At 37.4% G+C, this 27,154-nt stretch overlaps 1 protein-coding gene across 2 annotated transcripts; it reads right to left on the minus strand.

Annotated features, from left to right (window-relative positions):
* Positions 1 to 27,135, minus strand: AIMP1 (aminoacyl tRNA synthetase complex interacting multifunctional protein 1). 2 transcript variants are annotated; one of them, XM_058666973.1, is made up of 7 exons: positions 27,016 to 27,135; positions 19,631 to 19,764; positions 16,664 to 16,777; positions 14,879 to 15,040; positions 12,697 to 12,905; positions 10,185 to 10,353; positions 1 to 736 (listed from the first exon to the last, which is right to left on the minus strand). In XM_058666973.1, the coding sequence occupies exons 2-7, from the start codon at positions 19,737 to 19,739 to the stop codon at positions 570 to 572; spliced, it is 930 nt and encodes a 309-aa protein (XP_058522956.1). In that variant the 5' UTR covers positions 19,740 to 19,764; positions 27,016 to 27,135; the 3' UTR covers positions 1 to 569. The 2 variants fall into 2 exon arrangements, with proteins under 2 accessions (XP_058522956.1, XP_004594331.3); XM_004594274.3 differs by having other exon boundaries at positions 26,840 to 27,073.
* Positions 27,136 to 27,154: the final 19 nt, after the last annotated feature.

The following is a 27,154-nucleotide window of genomic DNA, read 5'->3' on the forward strand; positions in this document are numbered from 1 at the left end:
TTTTAGCTTTCTAGACACTTTAATTGCAATAAGTCAAGGGTCACTTTGGCAATAAAACACAAATGCTCAAATGCAATGGCTCCTAGATTATACATTTATCTCATATGATTGATAAGTTTCAGTATGATTATGATATAAGTTTGATAAAAATTCCAAGTTGTTGTTTTTAAAGTCAAGGACATTTAAAACACAGCTACACAATATACCAAAATCTTGAAATTCCATGCAAGATGTTCCCACAAATTATAAAAACCTAGATATTAACCTATTTCAAGTTGTTTAGGTATGTACACAAAAAGACCTACTAACCAATATCTTCAAAACAAAAACAAAAAAGTCACAAGACATAGACAATTTCTTCCCTCTATTATCATTGATCAAAAAATCTAGGAAAAAATGTAGTGTTTCTCCAATTAATCAGAAACAATATATACCAGGTTAAAGACTAGTGAACTCTAAATGGGAAATAACACAAAAATAACCAGTCATATTTTGGCTGCCAGGGACAAATATAGAACTTTTTATTTTGCTTAAAGTTTGATCAAGTGTATTTTAGTAAGGGGAATATTTTATTTGATTCCACTGTTGCTCATGGTTTGAGCCCTGCACACTCCCTTCCCTTTCACTTCAAAAGGAGCTCCTTTGTACGTGGCCACACACTCATCGTTAGTGTGAAGATCAGGCTGGATCTGCTCCCAAATCTTCTTCTTAGGATTCAGTTCCTGGTCAGGTTCTCCTATTGTGAGAAACAAATTATATAATGAAAAGACAATCATATTGCTTTCCTGATTTGATATATCTTAATTTAATTGATCTTTGATTTTAATTTTTAATTTCTTCACTGGTCAGCAAAATCAGCTACAAATAAATAATAGCAAAACATGGTGAATTTTAATCTATATAAAATAAAATTTAGTGTTCACATTTTAAAAATAACATTGGTTTGCTGTCTTCAGGAAACTCAACATAAAGATATTTTCAGACGGCATATCATGAGGAGGGAGTTTGGACTGTGGTTAAGATGCTACAAAACATAAAAAGCCAAGTGACAGCCTACAACAGCAGTGTTAGGAAAGTGTGCCAGAACCAGGAAAAGACAGGGAGCGCACTCACAGAGAGGAAACCAATGCAAAGGGGCGGCCAGCTACCATAAGTGGACAGAGGAAGCATGTGGTGGAGGCCCAGCTTTCCAGCAAGTTGGGACTTCGATAATTTTAGGGTTGGATGTTCTGAGGGATGGGGGGATTCAGAGAAATGGGCAAGTGGGTGGGGGCTACAACAGCTTTTCAAAGGCACTTTCAAACCTGATAGGTTTTGCCCCTTGCACAGGTGGAAGGAAATGAAGAAAGGTTAGGAGGATCTTATCAAATGGCTGAGAAGCCAAATGCAGGTCTGTGGAAATGCAACCAAAACGGCCTGGAGGAAACTGTGTTTGGAAATTCTAATGACCTGCATCTTTGCCTCTCAAGTTGTGTTGTATCTGTCTATGACAAAGGGTTAATGTTTGTTCTTAGTGTAGCAAAAAAATCATGGTAGACAGTCAGATAAAACAAAAACACCCCCCAACTCCAAATAAATAGAGGTAATTAAACAAGCAACTCATAGGAAAGAAAATTACAAATGGCTAATTAACATTTGAAAAGGTGCTCAACTCACTGAGCAATTTAAAATAGTTCCTAGCTTTTGCTACACAGGAATCCTAGCAGATTCAAATAAAAAGGGTAATTTTTTTGACCTCTCAGAAAAACAGTAACAAAAATCCCATGCTGCTGTTAATGTAGTGGAAGAAATACTCTCACCCACTCAGAGTAAAGTGGAGCAGTCATTCTGGATGGCAATTTGACAAATTTTACAAAAAAATTGTAATGTATGTAACAATAAGTCTTTTAGGAGCATCTCCGATAGCAATATTCAACATGTGCTCAAATTTATGTATCCAAAGATGTTATCACAATATTATTTATATCAAAAAAATTAAAATCAAGGCAATTTTATCTCAATTGGTTCAGTAATTATGCCATATCAACTGGCTCATTAATTACACCATGGGGATGGTTCCTAACAGGAAGGGAAGCAGAAACATAAGAACAGATATGGGCCAATCTCTGGTGTATATAGTTAAAGACATGTGTGTATGAGCTTTTTTGCGTTTGTGTGTGTAAATGTGTCAGTAGAGATGACTAGAAAATATACAAAAACAGATCTGGAATGGTGCAAATCAAACTGATAACATTAATTAGCCTTAGCTCTGAGCAGGAATTTGGATTGTAGATGTGAAGGAATGTTGACAAAATTAGCTTTATAGCTTTCCATCTGAAGTTTTAATAAGTTTTTCATTAAATATATTAATACTCAAAAACATAACAAAAATAAAGACCTGCACAAGACAGATTACTAACAATACTCCCAACACTCCTGGAGTTTCCTCTTTCCAGGCCCTTGCACTTCGAGCTTGTCCTGGCTGCCACGTGGAAGATAAATTTTTCCGCTAATAATATGATTCAAAAATTGTTTCCCAAATTTCTGTAAGGAAAATGTAAAAGACTCATTTTATCAAGGCATACGATTCCTCTACTTAATGGTGAGAAAGCAGAAAGAAAAGTTGAACACAGCCTAGTTAGCCTGGGATGTTTGCTAATTCTGGGAATAAAAAATAAGTTCAAAAAAACACTGAAAACGAGTCTCGGAACTACAGTGATTTTCCTAGAAGAAACAAAAAGGATATTACTGAAGCCTAATCAAAGGAATTTTTAAAGTTCTGTAACTATTTAGATTTTATATTGAGATTGCATTTTATTATTTAAAGTGTTGTTTATTTTCTGCTCAAATATACACAGAGATAAAAAAATTTATAACATTTGTCCATGTGGGTTTATTTTTTTATTAGTTTTCCAGTGACTACAAAATTGGCAAGAGCACACAAGACTGCCTTCCAATCCGCAGGTTTCTACAGATGACAAAACAGCCCAGTGAATTATACAGCCGCAGTTGTACAAACCATGCAAAGCAAAACCAGGAGACTGACTATGGGACTACGGCAGGCCCAGAGGTTCCAACTGAGAACCCAGAACACCAGGGAGTTGCCTACGTGTTTCAAAAGTTTAAAGCTCGCGCAACTCACATGAGACAAGTTCCATTAAAAACCACTTTTTATGGTCAAAAAAAGTTGGGCTCAAAAAGGTTCCCAGATGACCCTGAGCAAGTGTGCAGCAAAAATCCGAGACTTAAACTTTATGTTTAAGACTGTAATAATTATCCAGGAACAAAGATATGAACTGTAAATTAGTCTAACCAATTTCCAAAATTTGATGGCTAACTTTAACATGTCAGATTCCATTTCTATATATTATGAATGTTGTTGTGAGACTTTAGTGAGTCATTCTATGCTTATCAAGTGACAAGGACTATGAAAATGTTTGATAAACTAAACAATGTTAAATAAATGTCTATCATTAATGTTAATACCAAAAACTAGCACCATCTCTATTTCAACAAACATTAGATACTATTCTGTAGTCTACGAATTACAATCTCACTTGTTTCTAACTATATGGGCAAAATTGATATGTTAAGAGTTCATCTTAAAAATAACTGCCATTGGTTTGAGATATTATTAGACAACTAAACATTGATAAAAAGTACTGAGTCTAAATCAGACTTGAAAAGGCCATGAATGCAGTGCTGACCCTCAGCTTCCTCAAAATGTTTTCCTAAGTATATACTATTTTGTAGGATATAAAGCTACATTGAAATTAGTTCTAACTATCTCCCATGAAAATCACACATTTTTAAAAAGGATTTTCTTTTTAATACGAACTGTTTCCCAGAGAACTTTTCAGTACTTTCTGTGTGCTAGTTCTTCCTTGCAGATCTTCTTTTTTCAATCTTTTTATTTTCTTTTGAGGCAATGCTATTAAAAGGTGAGCAATGATACAATGTAAGTTCTTAAAGCTAAAAGGCGCCGAGCCTCTGAAATTGCTAAATGCTTGCCAATAATCACCATTTGGAAATGGTTACACATATTGTAAGCGAACAAATCATTTTGAGATTATTTTAGGTCAAGTCATCCTAAACAAATCATACAGGGAACAGGAAGTACTTTAGAGAGGACAAAGTCCAGAAAACACTTGTAAAAATGTAAAAAGCTGTAACCATCTCCATAGCATTTAAAATTTGTAAAAGGAACAAACACAAAGTCCAGAGATCTAAAAACTCACAGGTCTGGAAAAGAATTGGAAATTCCATTTTAATTATATCATTGACAATCAACTTCCCTATGATATCCAAAGTGGTCAAAACAATACCAACAGTTACCGGATGCTTGATTATGTTAATTTATGAATTATATTGATGTGTTTACTGCCAAGTGTGGTACAAAAACTAAAAAGTAACCTCATAAATAGTCAATTAATTTTGCAAAGTTAACCAATTGTTAAAAGTGGTTTGGTGTTGTGATAAGAATTACCCTGGAAATAATCAAGACTTGTCTCCAAGTACGGTATTTTACGAGAACAGCATTACTAGTAACTTTACAGGTATTCAATGACTCATTTAATGAGCTACTATTTTTATGCCAGGCATTATCCTAGATGCTAGGAACATGGTAGAGGATAATTTAAAGAAGAAAAATCTTGATTTTATGATGCTTACATTTCCACTGGCAGATTATAAACAATGTACAGTATATTAGCATGATGTGTTTTAAAGAAAAATGTGACATTTGAAAGATTTAAATAGAAGAACAAGCCTCAGAACACTACAAAGACTCAGGCTTCTACTATGAGTGAAAAAGGAAACTTCTAAATAATTTCGAGCAGAGGACTATGGTCTTATCTATACCACTCTGGCTGTTGCAAATGTGTAATGGGAAAAGGCTGCAGGCAAAAACAGGGAGTTGATTTATAGTAGGTTTTTGCAGGTACCCAGATAAGACCTGTTGGTACTGGGACTAGGGTGATAGCGATGGTGATGGGAATGAGTATAGACATATTCAGAAGACAGAGGCACGAGGAGTTTTTGAAGGTCAGGAAAAAGCAGTTAAGTGACCTAAAGAAAATGCAGTTGCTATCAAGTCAGATGGGAAAATGTTGGAAAACAGAACTCCAGGGAAATGAATGAAATATCTCAACAAAAAAGCCCATTGAGCATCTGAGACAAATCAATAGATAAAACTGTCAAGAGATGGACAAAAATTTTGGTGGAAACAAAGGAGAGCAAGAATTGTGGTACAATGCTTGGAATGCCCACACCCTCAATCAGAGTGCCTAGGACTGAGCTGCGCCTCTGGGTTCATCCCAGCTTCCTGCTAATGCGCCTGGGAGGCAGCAGATGATGAATACCGAGCCCTATCACACATAGAGAACTTCAGGGAGTTCCCGGGTCCTGCTCTGACTTGGTATAGCCCAAGCTGCTGCAGGCACCTGGGGAGTAAATCAGCAGCCAGAACAACTCTCTTTCCCTCACTCTGAAACAAAAACAAAACAAAGCAACAGCAACAGAAACAAAAACAAAACTTTTTCCAAAAAGAAGAAGCCAATTTCTAAAATCTGAAGTATTCCAACTTAAAATGTCAGGGAGATGAGGAAAAAGGAGGAGAGCCAGCAAGCTCATACAAAGGCAGAAGAGTGGTGCCAGAAGCCGTGTTACTTAGGGCAAGGACTGAGGGCCAGCATTCCAGTGCAGAGTGCTGGTTCTGATGGGAGCAGTTCTGTTGCAACAGTGGGGCGAGATCAACCTGGCAGAAATAAGAGCGATCACGCACGATTTTGCCATGTAAGGAAAAAGGGTTCGAAAGTTAAACCCAAGTTTTGTTATTAACTACTAATTTATTACAACAGTTCAGCTGGAAGTTCTTTACCATATTACATAAATATGAGGATGAGTTGTGTGTATATAAATATACATAAAACAAAAATTGCTGATTTTTAAACACTGAGTTCATCTGTGAATATCAAGGTGTGTCAGCAGATATCTAGCGCTATGCAGTGTAGGAGAGAACATGTAACATAAAACATTGCATGTCAAAACATCGGAACAGGAAATGATTTCTCAAAAGAAGAAATACAAATGGCCAACAAATACATGTAAAAATGCTCAATATCACTGGTGATCAGGGAAAAATACCTACCCAAACCACAATTTCATCCCACTTCAGTCAGAATGGCTAACACATGCACACACACAACACACAAAAACTAACAACTGCTGACAACAATGTGGAAAAATGAACCCACTTACATTGCTGATAGGAATGCAAATCAGTACAGCCTTTATGGAGACTACAAAGGTGGTTCAAAATATAAAAAGTAAAAAGAGATTTGCTATATGACCCAGGCACCACACTTCTAGGAATCTATCAAAAGGAAATAAAACCAATAAATGAAAGAGATATCAGCATTCCTATATTTACAATAGCTAATGAACAGATTCAACCAAGATGTTGATGAATAAATGAAGAAAAATTGTGTGTGTGTTGGGGTTAGACAGTACAGGGAGCAGAGTACCTCGGACAGAGTTCCCAACTCTACTTCCCAACAAGCTTCCTGCTGTTGCGTGCCCTAAGAGACAGCAGATGAGGTCTCCAGTCCTCAGGTCCCTGTAAGCTGCGTGGGAGACCCAGCTGGGGTTTGTGGGCCTTGGCTTCAGCCTCGCCTAACCCAGGTTTCTGCGGATATTTCGTTAGTAAACCCGTGATTATAAATTGCCCTCTTTCTTTTTCCCTCTTTCTCTTCTAGGTGTATTTTCAAATAAATAAACAACTATAAAAACAACGAAAAGAAACTGGCACACACACAAAGATGTGTTATTCAGCCACAAAACAAAGGGAAATCCCAACATTTGCAACAACTAGAGGTCGTTATATGAAACAATCCAGACACAGAAAGACAAATACCATGTGCTCTCTCTCAAATGTGGACATTAAAGAAAGCAAAAAAAAAAAAAAAAAAAAAGGCAAGCCCAACAGAACTTAGAATAGCAATTACTAAAACCTGGGAAGAGTGTTGGATAATGCTGACCAAAACATAATCAGAAGCAGTAAGTTTTAAGGCCTAACACACGCATAATCAAATTTAAGAACAATAAGAGGCTGCAAAGAAGATAAGGAAAAGGGAAAGCTAGCTGCTTGGTATAATGCATGTGTGTGTAGAAACACGACACTGTACCCTGTGAAGATAGGCAAACATCCCATGTCAACCCAAAATCAAAACAGGGCAGTTATAAACCACAGCCATCTCCAGGAAAAGGATAAAAACCAATTTTGCAGCATAGTACTATAGATCTGCTGTACAGTAGCAACTGCTGTTTCTTTTTAGACTTATTGCTACAGAAGCAAGGACTGCTAGGAAGATGAATACTAACAGACCTCAAAGCCCCAATTTCATTATTGTCTGATGCTATTCAGCTGGGGTTAAGTGTTGTGGAAAATGGGTAAGAGATACCTTCATTTTTGTGTAAAAAAAAAAAAAAAACCTTGAAAATCTTCTAGGGTTTCCCAATAGCATTTTCCACAAAGTTTTTGAGAATTCCACATATGCATTCACGTTTTTGTGTACAAAAATAAACATCTTTTTATTCCATATTTCCATGAACTATTTAAAGTCCCCTCACATTAATCACTACATATTTAAGTTCTTATAGCACACGGCAAAAGTATGAATTTAGGGGAAATAACAGGTTTTAGAACATAAACCCGAACACACAAGTGAGCAGAATGATCTATAAAGATTCTGGAATATAGGAAAAGGAAGACACCCATGCTGGATTACTAAACTCTCACCTAAGTTAGGAAAACAGTTCTTAAAACAAATAATTATTTTTATCTTTCCAAGGCAGAGTAAGAGAGAGCTACACACAGAGATATGATCTTCCTTTGGGCTGGTTTTCTCCCCAAATGCCTGCAACAACCAGCACTGGGCCAGGGCAAAGTCAAGAGCTCACAGTGCATCCAAGTCTCCCACGACAGCCACGGTTTCATGCAGCTGAGTTACCAACTGCTGCCTTCCAGGACACATTACCAGGAAGCTGGAAGGGAAAGGGAGGAGCCAGGACTGAAAATGGCACTCTGATTATGGGTTGTGGGCATCCTAAGTGACAGTTCAACTCCTTGTGCCACAGCATCCACCCCTGGAAAATATTTCGTTCAATTTGCTAAACAGTAATGTTCTGATAGTAAAAACAGACTCAAATACCGAAATAATTACCTGTCAGTTCTGCAAGGGAGTAAGAATGATCATAGTAATAAAAGAACTATAAGGTTTCATTAATTACTGTTAATTCACAGTAAACAACAACCAACAAAAATGATAAAGTACTGGATTCAAACAAGTCCATGGAATACGCATTATTTCTCTAAAACCTAACCTAGTATATGCTTTGTTAGATCTCAAGTTTCTAAAACTGCAACAGTGAGTTGAAGTAAATGATCTCCTTCAGCTCGAAAAGCTGACTTTAAAACTTTATTTTAAAGATTTATTTATTTTTATTGGAAAGTAAGATATACAGAAAGGAGGAGAGAAAGAAAGATCTTTTGTCCACTGATTCACTCCTCAAGCGGCCTCAATGGTGAGATCTGAGCTGATCTGAAGCCAGGAGCCAGGAGTGTCCTCCAGGTCTCCCACGCGGGTGCAGGGTCCCAAGACTTTGGGCCGTCCTTGACTGCTTCCCCAGGCCACAGGCAAGGAGCTGGACGGGAAGCAGGGCAGCTGGGACATGAACCAGTAGCCATATAGGAACCCAGAACGTGCAAAGGCTAGGACTTCAGCCACTAGGCTATCATGCTGGGCCCCTGACTTTACAATTTATGTCAAAAAAGTAAAACTATTTAAATAAGATACATTAGATCTGAAAAATAAGCCAAGATTCATTTATTTTAGACATTTTTCTCCATTGTAAAAGGTTAATTTTACTGTTACCCTATTCTGACTTGGTAAATCAGACCTGTCAGCAGAACTTAGGTTAGACAAGTGTCTATGTGATAGCTCACTCCGAGGTGGAGGACTTCAGCAAGTGTTTTAATTCTGCAGGAGCACAGTGGTGATCAAACGTTCTTAGAAGCAGAACCCATCAGGTGTCTTTGAGAATCGTTCAGACTGGGCTTTAGATCAAAACCCAATTTACAAAAAAAAAGGTTTGTAGAGCAAACACCATCTGGTTTCCACATTCCCATGTTCAAGACATGTACATGCATTCAATGTCATGAGTTATTTGGAAAGAAAACCAAAAAGCCCTCTCTGTTTGAAGTCTACTGTTGATCAGAAGGGTGGAACTTTCAAGACGATCATGCCAAGCTTCAATCCACATTTTCCTTCTTAGTACTCCAAACTTCAAACTCTAATTCATCCCACAGAGTTAACCCATAAGGAAAAATAGTATCAATACAATCACATTAATCTTGTTATCCCATTAAAACTGAGTTATTTTGACAGCAATTCTCCACACTGATTCTTTTAAACCGAATTCTATTTGTTATTCTATTTGTTTCCCTCTTTCTTATTACTCTGGTCAAGTGAATGGCTTTGGCAAAATGCAGGCTTTCGATTTCTGTTTGTTCTCTGGTGAGACCTTCCCTCCTTGTGTTCTACCTCCACCTCGCTTCTCTGGCGCTGTGAAATCCACCTGAAGAAACTTTCTCACACACTGTGAAGCCTCCCGCTGTGAAAGGCACTTCCATTGCCACAAAGAAGCAAAATAAAATGAAACTCTCATTTAATGACTAAAATAATTAAATTTACACTTACAGCTCTTCTTTACATTCTGAAATTAAGTATATCTAGTATAACAACAGATTTTGAAAATTTGGCAAATTTGCCCCAAATCTGAACTACTCAGACCTTGTCTTCCTGGTACATTCCGAGAAGGTCTGTTCCTTCAGTTATTCTGCAGCACGCTACTCTGTTCTTTACCCATGCCACACGCTTCCACTAGGTATTCATTCTAGTGTTTTATTCTGGAACGCGCAGGGCCCCAAAAACTCTTTGCTGTTTTAGCAAAGACAGGTACATCATTATACTCACTGTGTCATCTTAAGCCAACCCCAAAAAGCTCAGTAATATTTTATGATAGTCATTTAGTTTAAATATAGCTTCATATATCAAACATGAGCCTGATTTTAGCTTTTACACCTGACAAATGCTGTTAAAAAGCAATTCCTAAATTATTTTTAGTAGTGAGTAATAAATACATACCTGGGAAGCCATCAAAAGTAATCCTGTCTCCAGGTGCAGAGCCATTGGGCGGAGCGAGGATCTCAACCTTCTCCGGTGAACTAGCACACATCACCATTGCCTGAGAGATGACTCCTCGCATCTTGGCAGGTTTCAGGTTACAAAGTAGAACCACCATCCGATTCTGCATCTGTGTGAAGCATAAATTGGGTACTAATATAAACACCAGCCTAGAATAATTTGGAACACATTAAGTTGTACTTAATATGCTATACATCAAATTTTCTACTTTCGTGAACATATCTCTACTCCAAATCTTCAATTATTGTTATGAAGTCTTGCATAAACGTAAGCAAGACAAGTCCTTCAGATAATACATTATGGTTGAAAGAGCAAATTTATGTCAAACATTTACTAAATGAGTAAAGAAACTGATTCAACAGCTATGGCTTTAATTTTCAGATACTTTTAACTGAATTCGACTCTTTGAAGCTAATCTTCCTATTCCTTGAAAAATGAAGTAAATAATCTTGAATTTAAAAGAGCTATTAAAAGGGTTAAAACTCCAAAGGCATGCAAACATTTACCTTACTCTGAGGACTAAAATAAATGCACTATCTGTATATGCATGTTTTTCTCTTACATATGCATGTTTTCTCCTACACTATACGGACACTTTCTAATACACTGCAATACTATTTTTGCAATATGAAGAAAAATAGATCATTTATTCAAACATAAGGTTCATTGAAATGAACCTTCAGCAATATTATACAATTTGTTAGAAGTGAAATTTATGTATCTTTTTAAAATAGAAGGTCTTCACTGGTGCTCCTGAGGCCAGAGTGGGCGAAGGAAGGGCTGGTCTAGGTTTCGGCTCCTACTGGGCCTCATGAGCTGCGTCAGGGTGTGGACTAGGTGTGGCCGGGCCATAACAACCAACATAAGAACTGGATTGGGTACGGGCCAGTTGGGCCAGGCTACCATTCCTGCCAGGGCATGAGGTGGACTACATCAGCCCGGGCCAAGGACAAGTTCTGCCATTGAGAGGAGACCCAGTAAAGCATCCTGGGATCTCCTTTGCCAGGGAGCAATCTCTGAAGGTGAGCTCAAGGACCAAGGCAAAGAGCAGCCCAGATCAGACCATGTTATAGTACCTGTTGTCATACATATGGCTCAGGTCTGGGAGTGGGCCAGGCTGGGCAGTTCTCAACACCAACTGGCAGATCTGAGAACCAAGACAGAGCTCAGCACAGGTTGGGTCTGGCTGCAGCACCAGCCAGTTCACATTGGGGCTGTGATAGAGTGGCAGCTCCCACCAGTGCGAGCTTAAACGGGGACAGACCAGGCCAGGCCAGGACCCACTGGCAAATGTGGAGGTGAGATGGACCACCCACCAGCACATGCCACACAGGTGTGAGCCTGGTAGGGGGGTAGTGGGGGACTCCCTTGCTGGGTCACTGTTCCTGCTGGTGAGCGTGAGAGCTGGAACTGGGGGCAGATCAGGCTGGGCAGACAATGGCTCAAATCCCATGGCTGCCGCCACTACACTGGAGGACCTGAACTGAGTTCCTGTCTCCTGGCTTTGGCCTGGTTTATCTGAGCTATTGCAGGCATTTGTGAAGTGAACCAGTGGGCAGAAGGCCTGTATGTTTCTCTCTGTGTGTTACTTTGCCTTTTAAACGGACAATTAAAACTGAAAAAATTAAAACAAAACCAAAACTTGTGGAATTGCATTCTTTCCCTGGCCCAACCGTTTTGTCTCGATTTCCACCCTATCTTATGGCACTAAAACCTGAGCAGTACTGCAGGCAGACACATTCCGCTTTGCATGGACAACAGGAAAGAAAGCTGACCAGTACAGGCGTTTGACACTCAGCCCTGCAGTCAGATGACAAGAAGTAACTACCCACGATGTTCACAAAAGATGAACTGTAAACAAGGCCATTACTAAACAGAGATACACTAGGAGAAGCAAATAGAACATGAGAAGGCATATCGAAGTAATCTTGAAGCAGCAGTCAGCAGTACTGTCACTTTTGTCCCATCACCAATTTTCATTAGTCCTTGATTTTTTTTTAAATCACTCTTACACAAATCTAGAAAGCATTAATCTAAAATTATGAAAAGTTTTCTCTATAGGAAAAAAATATTTTTATACCTGAGGGGGAGAAAAAAAAACTAAAAGACTACACATCTCATTAAAAAATTCAATGGTTTGTATTTTCTGTTAGGTATTATAAAAAGTTTTTGTAATACATAATGTACAATCTAAAACTTTTTAAATATGGAAAATAATAACATCTTTTTCTTCCTTCTTTTCTCATTACTTTCATCTTAATTTTGGTGTTTCTTTGGTGGCTTTATATCTGTACTTTTGGTGGAATTCACCACACTCGAACTAATCAACTAAACCAACATACTGGCTCATGTCATATGGTAAACTGCTAAGAAATTATAATGGAAAGACATTAGGAAAGAGGAAATAAAAGGAACAAATATATGCAACAATAATTTTAGTTGCACACATTACCTGATCAAGAGGAACATGATTCACCAGGCCACTGACAACTGTCCTGGGGGCTAATTCTCCGACATCCACTTCTTCTACATACAGCGAGTCTGCATCGGGGTGTTTTTTGGCAGTAATAATGCAACCAACTCGAAGATCCAGACGAGAAACATCTATTGGCTTAGTGTCAGCACTTCCTGCAGCTGGTTGCTTTTTCTCCTTCTTCTCACCTAGAAAGCATTCATGAATAGGTAAACAATCAGAGAAAAGGGAGTTTTACTGGAACACATCAAAATTCACCTGTTCACACAGTTTGTACAGATACTTTTGCGATATAGCAGAGTAGTTGTCTAAAAAAATGCTGACAGTAAATTTACTATAAGACATTTTATTAAAAAAAAAATTGCATTTTCTGATCCAGGAAAAATCCTTTGTCATGTTATGGGACTGTGGAGGTTGAAAGATCCTTCCTTTAGAAAGAATAACCAGGTCATTAGTCAGATGATGAAAAGACTGACCATAAAATACAACTTCACTGTTAAATTTTCTCTTTTCAGTCATATAGTCCAATAAGTATACAATGAACTATTCCTTTGATTTCTTAATGAAGACTTACGGCGAAGCTTTTAGATTTATTCAAAGCAACTATTTCAACAGAAAAAAAAATGATTGACTCTGCTTTAATAGTCTTATTTTATTAATATGCTAATAATGTAGAGCTTATGAACATGTGATTACTTTAGCCTGGGTCAAAATACAATCTGAAAAGAGGATTCGTATTCCTGGTTTCCAATTAGTTTTTCTTGTAAAAAAAAAATAAATAAATAAAAAATCTTTGCCTAGGGCCGGAAAGCAAGAGTCTGTATAAAGCACATTCACAACTTGCACGAGCTGGTTTGCAAAGGAAGACATACGGCCGGGCATTATTCGATCTCTTCAGTAAAGACTTCTTTAGTAGTAAATACCCAAGAGACACAGAAATGTATAATCAAACATATTAGAAGAAATTATCTGAAATGCTCGTGAAGACAGCATTTTATATATTTTTTTAATGTTTACATTTTTTTTTCTATTTGGAAGCTATTTACACAGATGTAATAAGGTATCTTGGAGGGACCCAAGCCTGAACATGAAATTCATTATGTTTTATATATACCTTATAGACACAGCCAGAAAGGATTCTCAGCATACTTCTGTCTTGTCCTTTTCCTTTACTTTTACCCTCTACATTTAAGGGAGGACACACAGTATTTGTCTTTTTGTGCCTCGTTCATTTCACTCAACACGAACAGTACCCAAAATATGGAGATAATCAAGGTGCCCATTATCAGATGAAGAAATAAAAGAACATAGTACATATCCACAATGAAATATTATTCTCCTATAAAAAAGAAAATTCAGTGATTTGCTGCAAAACAGTTTTCAGGTGTGGTTGTCTAAAAAAGGTGGTGATATTGCTTCAGTTCTCATACAGTTTTTGGAATCTTAATCCCTCCAAGCCTTATTTCAAACACTGCTCTGACTGGAACGTCCTTTTCTTTTATTCCTACAGGTCCTTATTACTGTAGGTCCTAATTCAATTCCTAACTTTAACTTCCTAAAATTATGTTCCAAATAGAAATCAGATTTCAGTCATATCAAACTGCATGAGTTTCTACATCTTTCTTCACTTCCTGTGATTTGTGCTTGTGGTGTTCTCTCTGCCAAAAATGCCACTTTTACTTGGCAAACTAGTCAACATTCCCACATCCCTTAGGATGTAGCTTCCATGTTCCAATATCATATTATTCCTAATTTTATTATTTTTTGTATCATAATTATTACCATAGACAATATTAACAAATATTGACAAAAATACCTTTCTTGGGCCTGGCATGGTAGCCTAACGGCTAAAGTTCTTGCTTTGAATGCACCAGGATCCCATATGGGCACCAGTTCTAATCCCGGCAGCCCCGCTTCCTGTACAGCTCCTTGTCTGTGGCCTGGGAAAGCAGTCAAGGACAGCTCAAAGCCTTGGGGCCCTGCATCCGTGCAGGAGACCCGGAAGAAGTTACGAACTCCTGGCTGTGGATTGGTTCAGCTGTGGCTGGTGCCGCCTCTTGCGGAGTGAATCAACCGATGGAAGATCTTTCTCTCTGTCTCTCCTCCTTTCTGTATATTTGACACTCCAGTAAAAATAAAATAAATATTTATAAAAAAATACCTTTCTTTTCCACTTTTTCTTTCACCTTCTTTTCTTCTCCCCCTTTCACCTGTTCTTTGGTACCAGATGATGCAGTTGTCACTGGCGCTGAAGGTATCACATTTTCACATGCTACAGAATTAGCTTGTAGTGGAGTGTCAGAAAGGAATGGTATTTGCTTCACTGATACAGAAAAGTAAATAGATGGTGTCATTTATATTAAAGCAATCCATGAAATTTAAAGTACGTATTTATACTCATAAATATTAACTATTTTAAAGAAGAAAGTCACATATTTACTGAGACTAAAGAAAGCCTAATCCCCATTTAACTACAAATTATTGCATTGAGAAAAACACAAATAATAGTTACCAATTATTATGGGCTTACTTTGTCCCAAGTACTTTACAAAATGCTTTACTCATTTATTGTTCATAAAAAACCTAAAGTGAATTTTATAGTACAGTGTGATGTTACAGAAAATGGATTTGAGATAACCAGTGGTAATGAAATTAGACCATGACACAAGAGGTAGCGAATTAAGACTTTCTGTTTTACGCAATCTTTTCCACTCAGGTTCTCTTTTGTATTGAACAAGTATTTTACCATTAGCCATTTCCACATTACAATTAATAGAGAAACAGTATTATTTGTATTCTGTTTCATGAAGCAACTTTTTAAAACGTAAAGTTGTTCAGTTTTAAAATGTTAAACACAATTCACATGAAGCTTGGTAAAATATGCTCTTGTGAGGGATGTTATGCGGCTTATATCGTGGTAAAAATCAAATCATTTTTTCTGAAGTATTTTTTTCAGTTCTCTCGAGGGTACTGCTTCTTTCAGTAATGTGAACTCTTAAATTTTACCATATGACAAAATTCATCACATTAATTCAACCACAAATTCAATGTAACATTTCATTAACAAATTTTGAGTTTGAAAGATTAATGTTTATGGAAGCAAGCTTCTAGCATTAGGTGAAGTGGCAAGCAGTTTCACAATGCTAATACTTTAACTGAAAACTGTATCTGTATTCCAAAACTACTGACTTGGAAAACATCAAATAGTATCATATTTTCCGCTGACAAATACTACTCTTTTTAATCAACAGCACCCAGACACAAGCCTCTTTTTTTTCAGTTAAGCTAAGTGTTATTCAGAAAAATTCACCGACAGAATATTGGTAAAGACAATGAGAAAGAGATGCTTTCAGTTATATTTGGCATCAGCTCACCCAGAATTTCCTACAATGCAGTCAAGTGCCTTTTCAAGTGTTACTTTGAGGGTGTAACAGAACCACTACTATTAAACTTTAAATAAAACAGCAAATTATTAAGTTTAATCTACAATAACATGTTTAAAATTATAACTATTTACGGACTTAGAGAACTAAAAATATGTGGTTCTAGGTAAAGAATTTTTATTGCCAATCTTTAACTTCCACATTTATAATACAAGTCTATTTGTGTGCAAATGTTCGGAAGAAAAAATAAGTAATACAAGTAAAGCACTGAATTCAGTAAATCTTAATAAACGGTAACTGAATGTAGTAACAGCTGCTCTCAGCAGTTTTCATTGCTCAACATGGAACAATGAGAAGATGAAGGATAGTTTGAAAAGTTAAAGCTATAGGCTTCAGAATCCTAGCTTTACCACTTTGCATGTTAACTTGGGCAAGACAACTGGCTTTTCTACATATCCACCTTCTCTTCTGTGAAGGATGTGCAGTTGGGTGGCTATAATGCTAAGAAAACCAGCACGTAACACAAAAGATACTAAATGGTATTATTAGTGCAGATTAATTACCGCCATTTTGAATTTCTGCCTGAATTAGCTCCTTCTTTAGTTCTTCAATTTCTTTCTTCAGTTTTGCATTTTCAACTCGAAGTTTCTTCTCTTCTCGCAAAGTGGCCTGCAGAACTGGGATTGAGAAAGTCTACTAAAGGTATGTGTTTTTTTTTCAAGTTTTCTTATGCATATTATTTAAAGGGTGCACTGCCAGTAGAATTATAGTAAGGAAAACAGTAATAATCAAATGCTTGACCAGTTCTAATTGGTTTAATATTTATGAGAATAATCTGACAGTCTCCATAGGATGCTGGTTCCAGGACCCCTCTGCCAAATACCAAAACTGCATATACTCAAGTTGCTTACAACACAGTGCAGTACTTGCTTAGAATCTACACAAATCCTCCTGTAAACCTGAATCATATTAGGAGTAGTTACAGTATCTAACAATATAAATGCTAAACAACAGCTTCTCACTGAGCTGTTTAGGTAATAAATACAAAAATTGTACATGTTTAGTGTACACACATTTATATGAAAGGCAGAGTTATAGAGAGACAGGGAGACACAAAGAGAAAGATCTTCAATATACAGGTTCATTCCTCAAAGAGTTGCAATGGCCAGAACTGGTCAAAGATGCAGCCAGGAGCCTGCTACTCCATCTGGGTCTCACATGTGTATGAGGGCCAGAATACTTGGCTATCTTTCACTGCTTTCTCACGTAATTAGCTGGGAGCTAGATGAGAAGTCAAGCACTCGGCACTGAAAAAGGTGCTCAAGCTAATTGCATTACAAGAAAAGGAAAGGCAGAGAATATGAAAGAGGATAGAAAAGGTAAGGTATTTGCTGATTTATCATTTTCCTGCCTTCTACTAAGGATACTCACTAAAGTCCAATTACCACCCTTTCATCACAGTGGCTAGAGCAGAGGGCAAAAAAGAACTAGATCAACTGTAAGAAAGAGTAAAGTTCAAAGATACTCAAAACTTTGTGGAAGTTAAAATAAGAACATTTTTTCTGCAAATAATTTTAAAAGTTCATGTGTATGAGTACTAGATACACTAAATTAAACATCAAAAATCTCTTCAAACATCAAAAATGTCTGGTATCGCATAGGGCAAAAATATTCTCATTTCTTTTTTAGTCCCTACGTTTAAAATGAAACTAATTTATTTCTAAGGTCTGGGGCTTGGAGAGTCAGACACTGAGTGAGTAAAGTAACTGCAAAGATCTTTCAAAAATAGAATATATCTGTTAAAGGCCAGCATTGGGTACATCAAAACACCAATTTGAGAAAAACAATTATTCTTGGTGAGGTTAGTACTGCTCCCCAAGTTGGCATCATTACTGGCATTCACAGATAGAGGTCAGAGATGCCACATATCCTGTGGTGTAGAACGGGCAACAGTCTTACATCCTGCAATGCTCCGGTGGCTGACTGTCTATTTATACAGCTGAAACTCCTATTAATAATAATTTGGGCCTAGAGTCTAACTATTCTTTATATATAAATACAAAGTATTTTGAACCATTTTTCTTAAATGATGATTTTATGATGTAGCTGAAGATCAAGTTTTACCTCGTTTTACTCAGAGTTTTATCTAAGAAATCACTCATCATAATGGGTGTATCAAGTTTATCATTAAAAGCGGCGTGACCTAGCAGCTAAAGTCCTTGCCTGGAACGCACCGGGATCCCCTATGGGCGCCGGTTCTAATCCCGGCAGCTCCACTTCCCATCCAGCTCCCTGCTTGTGGCCTGGGAAAGCAGTTGAGGATGGCCCAATGCTTTGGGACCCTGCATCTGCGTGGGAGACCTGGAGGAAGTTCCTGGCTCCCGGCTTCAGATCGGCACAGCACCGGCCATTGTGGTCACTTGGGGAGTGAATCATTGGATGAAAGATTTTCCTCTCTATCTCTTCTCCTCTCTGTATATCTGACTTTGTAATAAAAATAAATAAATCTTAAAAAAAAAAAAAAAAGCTAATTCTCGCATCTGAGGTGGCAAAACAAAGGCACACTGAAAATGTACCTGTACTCCTTGGCTCTGTACCTATTACTGCCTTTTAGGGATTCCAGGAATGGAAAGTAGGTTGGCCTGAGATCCTCCTATACCATTTCTAGCAGCAGAATCCTGCTGAACAATTTACTTACTGAAATACACATTATTACTTGCACATATAAATTATTTTCTTTATTTCTCTTCTCTAGTATATATAAAGTTAATACACATATTTAACCTACACGTATAATTAAGCCACTTTGTCTAAAATATTTTCTTTACAGGATATTAAAAATTTTACAAAACATTCTAAAGCAGGGGCATTAAGACTGTGAGCCAATGTGAGGCTCGGTTCTGTTGGAGTCCTGGTTCTACTATCATTCTAGCTTCATGCTAACATGTACCCACAAGACTGTCACCCAAAGGGTATCTCAGAAAATGTCCTGTTCCCACCTTGGGCTCCTTGGGCTCCCACCGCCCCCTGTGTGGGCATCAGCAGAGTAAAGCAGCAGAGAGAAACTCTCTAACTCTGGTTTCTCACACATTTTTTTTTAATTAAAAATAAGTTGTTGTTTTTTTTTAATAAATCAGCAGTTTTAAAATTCAAGTTTCAAGGATATATTTTCATACAAAATTCATTTCAGAAAATGCTTTAGTAGAGTGGTGTGAAATTATACATTCTCCTCCATATAAGAAGCAGTACTTCATTTCAATCTCACCAGTTTTCTTCTTTTGTAACCTGCTAGACCAATTTATTCTAAAGCACATCATCTTGTGAGAGTCTTACCCCGTTTTCTCTGAATGTCATAGCTTCACCATATACCACTCTAATTTAATCCTAGAATAATATACTAAAAATATTAGGAGCCTAAACTTTATCATCAAAATGATCAAAGAATAACTTATGTTGTAACCGTCTTTACTTGGCTTGGCAATACGGACATTCATTGTGTGTATCTCCTTAGAGAGTTTTAGATTTCTTACTTGCTTTTTCCTTCAGAAGTGAAACTTGCTGCTTAAGATACTCGATGATCTGGTCTGCCTCTGTACCCTTCTGCTCCAGTCTCTTCAGAACTGCCTCATTTGTTGCCATTTTTCCCAAGACACGGCAGAAAAACCTAGGCACAAAGACAGAATCGAAAATGATCCTGGGGAAGAGACCAGTTCATCATACAGAACACTGTGTGCAAAAGGAGCACGAAAAAAGCTATACTGTAACACATCAACACCTTAAGAAACGTGAACAAAACTAACTCCTGATTCTGTTTGAAAAAGAATGCCTACTATGCCCCAAAATGCAGAAAACATTTAAGGCTGGGGAGTGTTTCAAAAGCTTAAGATATGGCAAAATATTATGTCATGACTACATTAACAGAAAAGAGTAATTCCAAATAACTGGTATGTATTCTATAGTAACAATAGTTGCTTCATTCTTTCCTTTTATGATACTTTGTACACTGGATATTTCTACTGCTTATTTGACTACATATAATTTTCAAGAGTTACTATTCTGAGACACAGGTATTAAAAAAATCTCATGGATATGCATACACAAAAATAACATCAATACATTAACTGCTCTTTATAGAAACTTAGAAATTCAGTTTTTATAACAATCACTATAAATTAAAATACAGAAAAAGGTAAATAAGCATTCTTAAATTAATTCATAATTTGTAGTACAACATAATTCTGTAAATAATTTTTAAAACCTGATTTTATATCAATCTATAATTCAAATACAATAATAGTTCTGAAATAATTTTGATTTTAAACAAACGTGGTATTCAATAAATGGTGAAAGTTATTCATAAAGGAAAAAATCCTAGCTAACGGATTCATATAAAATGTTAAATTTTAGATCAATTTCCATTACAATGTTGTATCAAAAGCTCAATTACAATATGGTTTTTTTAAGGTTATTCTGAAATGTCCACCTTTTCATGTAACAAACCAACTTTCTAAATAATTTATGAAGTTGATAATCTAAAAGATACAGCAAAAAAATAAAATCAAACCAAACAAACTTCTTTCTATGAAAGCAAAATTGTTAGTAAGTGCAAAAAATACAGAGGGAGAGATAAAATTTAGAAAAGCTATGGTAAATTGCTCATTTTCTGTATGGATAATTTTAAAGTTTAGAAAAATATTTTTAAAATTAAGACATCATCTTTTAAGTTCTGCCATTTGTAAGTGTCCACAGAATATTGTGGTTGTATTTTTCAACTGCTTATGAAGCCAAGTTTTTAGGGACAAAACTAGAAATAAATGAAGAAAGTTAACATTAAAAAAAAACACACATTATCTTCAGAATCGTGCCATCCTGAGATTTAGCACTCTTTCAGTTCAACATTTTTCTATTTTAGTCTAAAATAAATATTGATTAAAATTCTCAAAATGTAAAATAGTTAACACAAACAAGTGAATAATCTGTCTTTAACTTCTTCAGCAAGGAACTATTTGATGAATAATATTACAGTGAACGTAGAATTAGTGATGTGCAAGAAACATCTGTGTTAATATGTTAAAAGTAGCACATTAGTATATTAAATAATATAATCAGCATTTTAACTGATATGAAAACACATTTAAGTCTATTTTCATAAACGAATCAAAAAATACATAGCAGGTTATAAAGAAAGCAAATATAAAACTTATGGCCTGACAGATACTTAAAAAAACTTCAAAATTTTCTAACACAGTAATCTGGGGGGAAAAAAAGTCCTACAAAAATTCCTAGCCTCAAAGAAAAAACAATTTTAGTGACTTGATAATCTATTATCTAAAAAGCATACACTGACGTGATTGAGTAAAATAAAATCCAATTTTTGTAAAACAGCTGAAGCAAAAAAAAAAATGAGCCAATCACATTAAACAAAAACATAATAAGAGGAAACAATGCAATAAATAAAGTAGTAAAAGGCATAAATGAAATGGACCAAAAATGAAAAAAGAAAAAAAAAAATCAGAGTTTATCCTCAAAGTCATCACTATTGTAAGGTATCGAGGGATTTGGAGACATTAAGTGAAAACACTCACAAAATCAAATGTTCTAACATCAAAATACTAGACTATAAACTAAAAATGCACTTACAGCTAGGCAGGACTAATATGGTTCAGCAAGTGATATTTTAACACTTGATTACTAAATTCAGTTTGATCAACACTTTTAAGCAAACCATTTGAAAATATTTTTTCAAATTAAAAGTTAAATAAAAAAAATCTCACCTGCATACAGAAAGAGATCACGGGTAAATAAAGAGTTAAACTGCATGTATACATTTGCGTCCCACCGACATAATAACAAAAAGCCACAGAAAGAACACAAAGCACTGTAAAGTCACCTTGCTTCAAATGCTGCAGGATAACAACATGCAATATATCCTTGTGTTTTGTACACTTACCTACTTAATTATGTTCATAGACATAAGTATAAATTATACACCAGGCTGCAAGTTTACAAAAACTTACATAGAGTAAGGTTTATTTTCAATCTGTGAATCGCTAAATAAGACCAGGACTAAGAAATGTATGCCACTTGCAACATTCAGTAAAAATGAATTTATTCTTAGCAAAATAAGTGAAAGAAGACACATGATATAAGAGAAAAAAAAAGTACTCTCATACAATACAGGCAATTTTTAAGTAAAAAAAAAATAAGTAAGAGAAATCACCTTAGTAACAGTGATAAAGTCAGTGGCTAATACTTCATACGTAAGCCATGGAGTCTTAAAATATTGAGAACGAAGAGAGAATAATAATTCCACTCAACTGCTCACATATGAAGTAATGATGAACAATCAAAGCCACCTGGAATTTCCTGACAGACCGTACTATGGAATACCCGAGATTAGCTTTACTTTTACTATTGGCCAGGCCACTTGCTAAGCACGTCACAGATATTAATTCATCCAACTATTACAGCACCAACAAAAAGGATACCACTGAGACTTTGAACAAGTAACTCAAACTCTCTGAGTTTTGGTTTTCCTGTTCATAAAACCAGGATAATTCTACATTATCTCACAAGGCTATTGGGGAAAGGAAAAAAAGATATTTAAGATCTCTTTAAAAGAGATGTATGATTTTTCGTTCCTCTTAAAAGGACAATGACAGAGAGATAGCCCATCTGGTATTTCATTTCTTTAAATGCATGCAACCATCAAAGCTGGGGCAGGCTGAAACCAAGAGCCGGAACTGCTGACCGGGTCAGGGCTCCAGTGGTCATTCTGCCACGGGACGCAGCGCTGCGAAGCAAGTGGGGAATTTACCAGCTGTGTCACAACAAGCAACCTTTACTAAGATTTTGACATAGGGCAAATGAGCAGCAGCTAACTCCCTGCTTGTCAGGCAGCGAGCTAAATTTGGGCAACACAAGAAATAACAGGGTAAATATACAATCTTCACCTTCAAAAAGCTCAAGTTATAGCGGATTAATATATTCTAAGTCCCTAGATAGGATTTTCATATTTTCTGAAGGGTTAATAATGTAACAAATAATAAAAATTTAATTGAGGCTGATAGTAAAAGAAATTTAAAATTTATTCTATAAACCAGCCAAGTTATGCACAAATCTGTCAGTGGTATATGGTCTAGGGGAGTGATGGACATTCACTGTTTTACAATACTTCTCAGTTTTGTGTTTATAACACAAAGTAAAGTATTTCCCCAGACTCCTGTCCCCAGGAATACAACAGAAAATTTTGCATACCTCAACCCAGAGACACTGCCAGAAAGGCCCATCCACTGGAAAGCCCCACAGTGGTCCTTGGAGGACTGCTCCGACTTACCGGCTCAAGCACAGAAGGCTAACCCATGTGAGCCAAGCTCACACTACTGACCCCGAATACCAAGGCAAAAATTACTTTATGATGGAAATTGTTTAAGGTACGGAGGAAGAAGAAAAATCACTGAATTTTTTCTGTAATTTTGCCATGGACCTAAACTACTAAACAAAATGAAGTGTAATTAAAAAATACATATTTTTCAACCAAAGCACATTAAAGTACAAGTGAATTTGAAACCCCAGAAAAAATTTTGCAATCTAACTACTTAGGACCAAACTCTTCATTTAGATATGCAATAACTAAATACTAATTTGATAATTTCCAAAATTTGCAATTCATGACATATCATACAATCATAGGATACTTGTAACAGTGTTTACTGCCACAATATCACCACACAGGAAATTTCATTAAGAGGATGAGTGGGTAAATATTTTTGGTAAGAATAATCTTTTCTCCTGCAACAACTAAGTACCCTTGGCAATATAAAACTCAGGGAAGGCCACAGCTGTCAATCAGTCTATTTTATAATAATCAAATTTCTTATCTGATAGCATATAAAAACGTTTGAATTGGCTTCTGGACACATTTATAGAGAAATGTCAACAAATATTAACAAACAGGTTTAACTAATTAACAAATGTTAATAAACATTTCTCAAATTCTAAGTGCTGCTTAGAATAAAAAGCCCGGGGTCAGCATTGAGGCATAGTGCGTAAAGCTGCTGCCTGCAATGCCAACATCCTACATAGGTGTTGCTTTCAGTCCTGGCTGCTCCACTTTGGACCTTACTAAAGTCCTGGGACAAGCAGTCGAAGACAGAGCAAGCATCTGTGCACCTGCCACCCGCAGGGAAGAACAGATACCAGCTCTGCTCTGGGCACTGTGGCCATCTGAGGAGTGAGTCAACAGACTGAAGACCGGCTCCTTCTTTGTAACTCTTTCAAATATGTAACATTTTAAAAAAGGAATTCTGGAAAGTTTCTTAGTACTTATTGTCATGCAAATTCCTGAAAAATATTGGTTGGCTTTTCTGTTTGTTTTTTTAATAACATGCAGAAATTTACCAGCACTGGCAGAAGATTTTTTTTTAAGTACTTACAGTCAACAAACCTTTCTGGACTGGCACACTTAATGAGCTGTGTGATCTGGGGAAAATCAGTCGATTTCCCTATATCATACAGCAAGTTGGTAAACAAGGATTCGAACACATCTACCTGATATCCAAACCAGCTCTTTCACTGCCTTAACTGTCATTTCTTTAAATAAATACCGGTTAATAATGAAGAAATTAGTATTTGCTAAAACAATCTGTGAATTTTGTTCTCAGTGTTCTAATTTCATCAAAACCTAAACAACATGATAGTTGCAACAGCTGATGCCCAAACCATAAAGTTGGAATGGATTTTTACCCATACCGCGGAAACCTACCTCTACAACCTGCTCAGTAACACTGCCCTTCCCCTCCAAACTGTTTGTAATCACTTTTAAACAGTAAATCCCCTGACCCACGCTCTCAAGGTTAGGAATCGAATATTTAAAAACAAGGTCTTACTTCGAAATAACTTTTAAGTACAAATATTCAATTTGATTTTACAGCACAGGACCTTAGGGGAAAACTTAAATTCTGCTTAGACACTAAGTATTCTTTTGTCGAACATAAGATTCTATCCATGATAAAACACCTTCAGTCAGGAAACCTTTTATTTCAGGTACCACTGGGTGATTCACACGACCCAAAGCTTTTTTATCACTTAGACACGTGCTGTATTATTCACTGAAAGATCTCTAATTTCAGCCCTGCATGCTTGTATCACTTTGTTTCCCTCTACTCCTAAATTAATCTCCTCACTGCAGTGGTAAGTTCTAATTTCCTAAAAGATGCTTACAATAGAAATAAAACTCAACTGGTAAAGCAACATCGCACATTAACTCCAGGGATGACTGGGCAGTTACGTTCTTTAGAGAACAAAAAACAAATGCAGCAACATCAACTGTCTTTGCTAAAAGCCTAGAAAAGGAAAATACAAAACTGCTCTTTTTTTTGGTGAAAATCTGTATTTATTTTTGCCATCTTTTTCTTGACCAAGGAGGACACAGGGGGTCGTGAGGATTCACTGCGTAACTATGAGAGGAGGGAATGACTACAGGCTATCCGGCCGGTGAGCGGACAGTGCGAACACTGCTAGATGCTACAGCCTTCAGTACAAAAACGTCCCTCCATGAAAAACAGGCATAAAATTGCAAGAGGAGTGTGTTCAGGCGCCCTGTGAAGCCCTATCCTCAGACTCACAACAAGGGCATTTTACACCCGATTCGGTTTTCTTCTGTAGAATTTAACCACCTCTCTTTCACCCGCAGATGCATTCGTCAATATCTTTTCACAGATCTTTCCTAAAACTTAAAAACCACAGCTGCTTCCCTCATGGATCAGGGCCATACGCTGACATTTAATCCTCATTATCTTGTAAGATATTTCCATTTTATAGATAGACTCAAGGGAAATGATATGATCTAAATCCATTCAAGGACCACCTGACAGTACCATGAATTTTAATTGTGCCATTCTAACCTAATACTAACCTGTTGTTCATAGCAGTTTCCCGATCCTAAATTAACTACACCAAGAACAGGACTGGCCATTTGTTACCATCCACTGGGCCTTCCTCTGGGTTGAAGGGAAGATTTCCTAAGGGCTTGCTCTTCCTGCAGCCTTGTCTATTTGTGATGAGGAGCCAGGGATCCTGTTACTGCCTTCACCCAGCTCTGACTTGCTGGCATCCCTGTTGTGCCGCCAAGTCCTTCCCAACTGCACTTGCCCCAAGTCACCTGCACGGGACTTCTCACTTCTGCCAACTTACATGGCAGGGAGAGGTTTCCTGGCCACACCGATAACCCCCGCTGCATCATCTTCCCGTCAGTCCTCCTGGCATCCACAATGCACTATGCACTATCCCCTCCCAGTCTATGTCTTCCTCGCTAAAAACTTGCGCTACAGGACAGGACTTTCCGTCTGCTTTGCTCACTGCTCTTTGCATTGTGTCTAAAGCAGTGCCTGGAATGTAGTGGACACTTCATAAGGATCTGCCAAATGAAGGACCTCTCTCCCTGCGCCTACGAATTCCCACATCCTCGGACACACACATTCACACACAGCCAGGCTACGATCCTATCTTTTCCATACCGCCCCTTGCTTCGACCCTGAACCCCAATCCCTTAAACTTGGCTCCATGGAAAGGTCCCAAGCCTGTTCCTGACTTCCTCATTCCAAGGCTGGTACAGATGCAAGCTGCCTCCCCGCTAAGCCCCTACAGTCTGGGTGCTCTCTCCTGAAAGCGAGGAAGAGAAGGAAGCCCTCCCTAGGATCGCAGTCCGCCTGCCCAGGACCCTCCACGACGTCACTCACATCCACAGCGAACGAGGGCTCCGGGGTAGCTCAGCCGGGAGCAGCCGGGACTGCCTCTAGCACACACGTGGCAGGGAACGAGGACCCACTGTGGTGCCCGCGGAAAATGCCTGAGCAGTCCGCAGAGTCAACCCCCTCCATTCGGCCATCTCCTTCCTCCACCAAGGCCCGCTCACTAGCACATCACGCTCCATGTCCTGCCGCCCGATACCGCCCACCGCGCCCGCCGTTCTTTCACGGGTCGCTACATTTTCGTCGGCCGTTCGGGCGCGAGGCGGAAGGCCGGAAGTCAGGGTCTTTCCTCACTGCCGAGTC

This window comes from Ochotona princeps, chromosome 7 (genome assembly GCF_030435755.1).
Source record: "Ochotona princeps isolate mOchPri1 chromosome 7, mOchPri1.hap1, whole genome shotgun sequence".
NCBI classification, from domain to species: Eukaryota; Metazoa; Chordata; class Mammalia; order Lagomorpha; family Ochotonidae; genus Ochotona; species Ochotona princeps.

Coding starts and splice junctions, on each gene's coding strand:
- AIMP1 (XM_004594274.3), bottom strand. Junction 15,041..16,663: donor GGCAGAAATTCAAAATGGCG/GTAATTAATCTG, acceptor TTTCTGTATCAG/TGAAGCAAATACCATTCCTT. Junction 737..10,184: donor TACTTTTGATGGCTTCCCAG/GTATGTATTTAT, acceptor TTCTCACAATAG/GAGAACCTGACCAGGAACTG.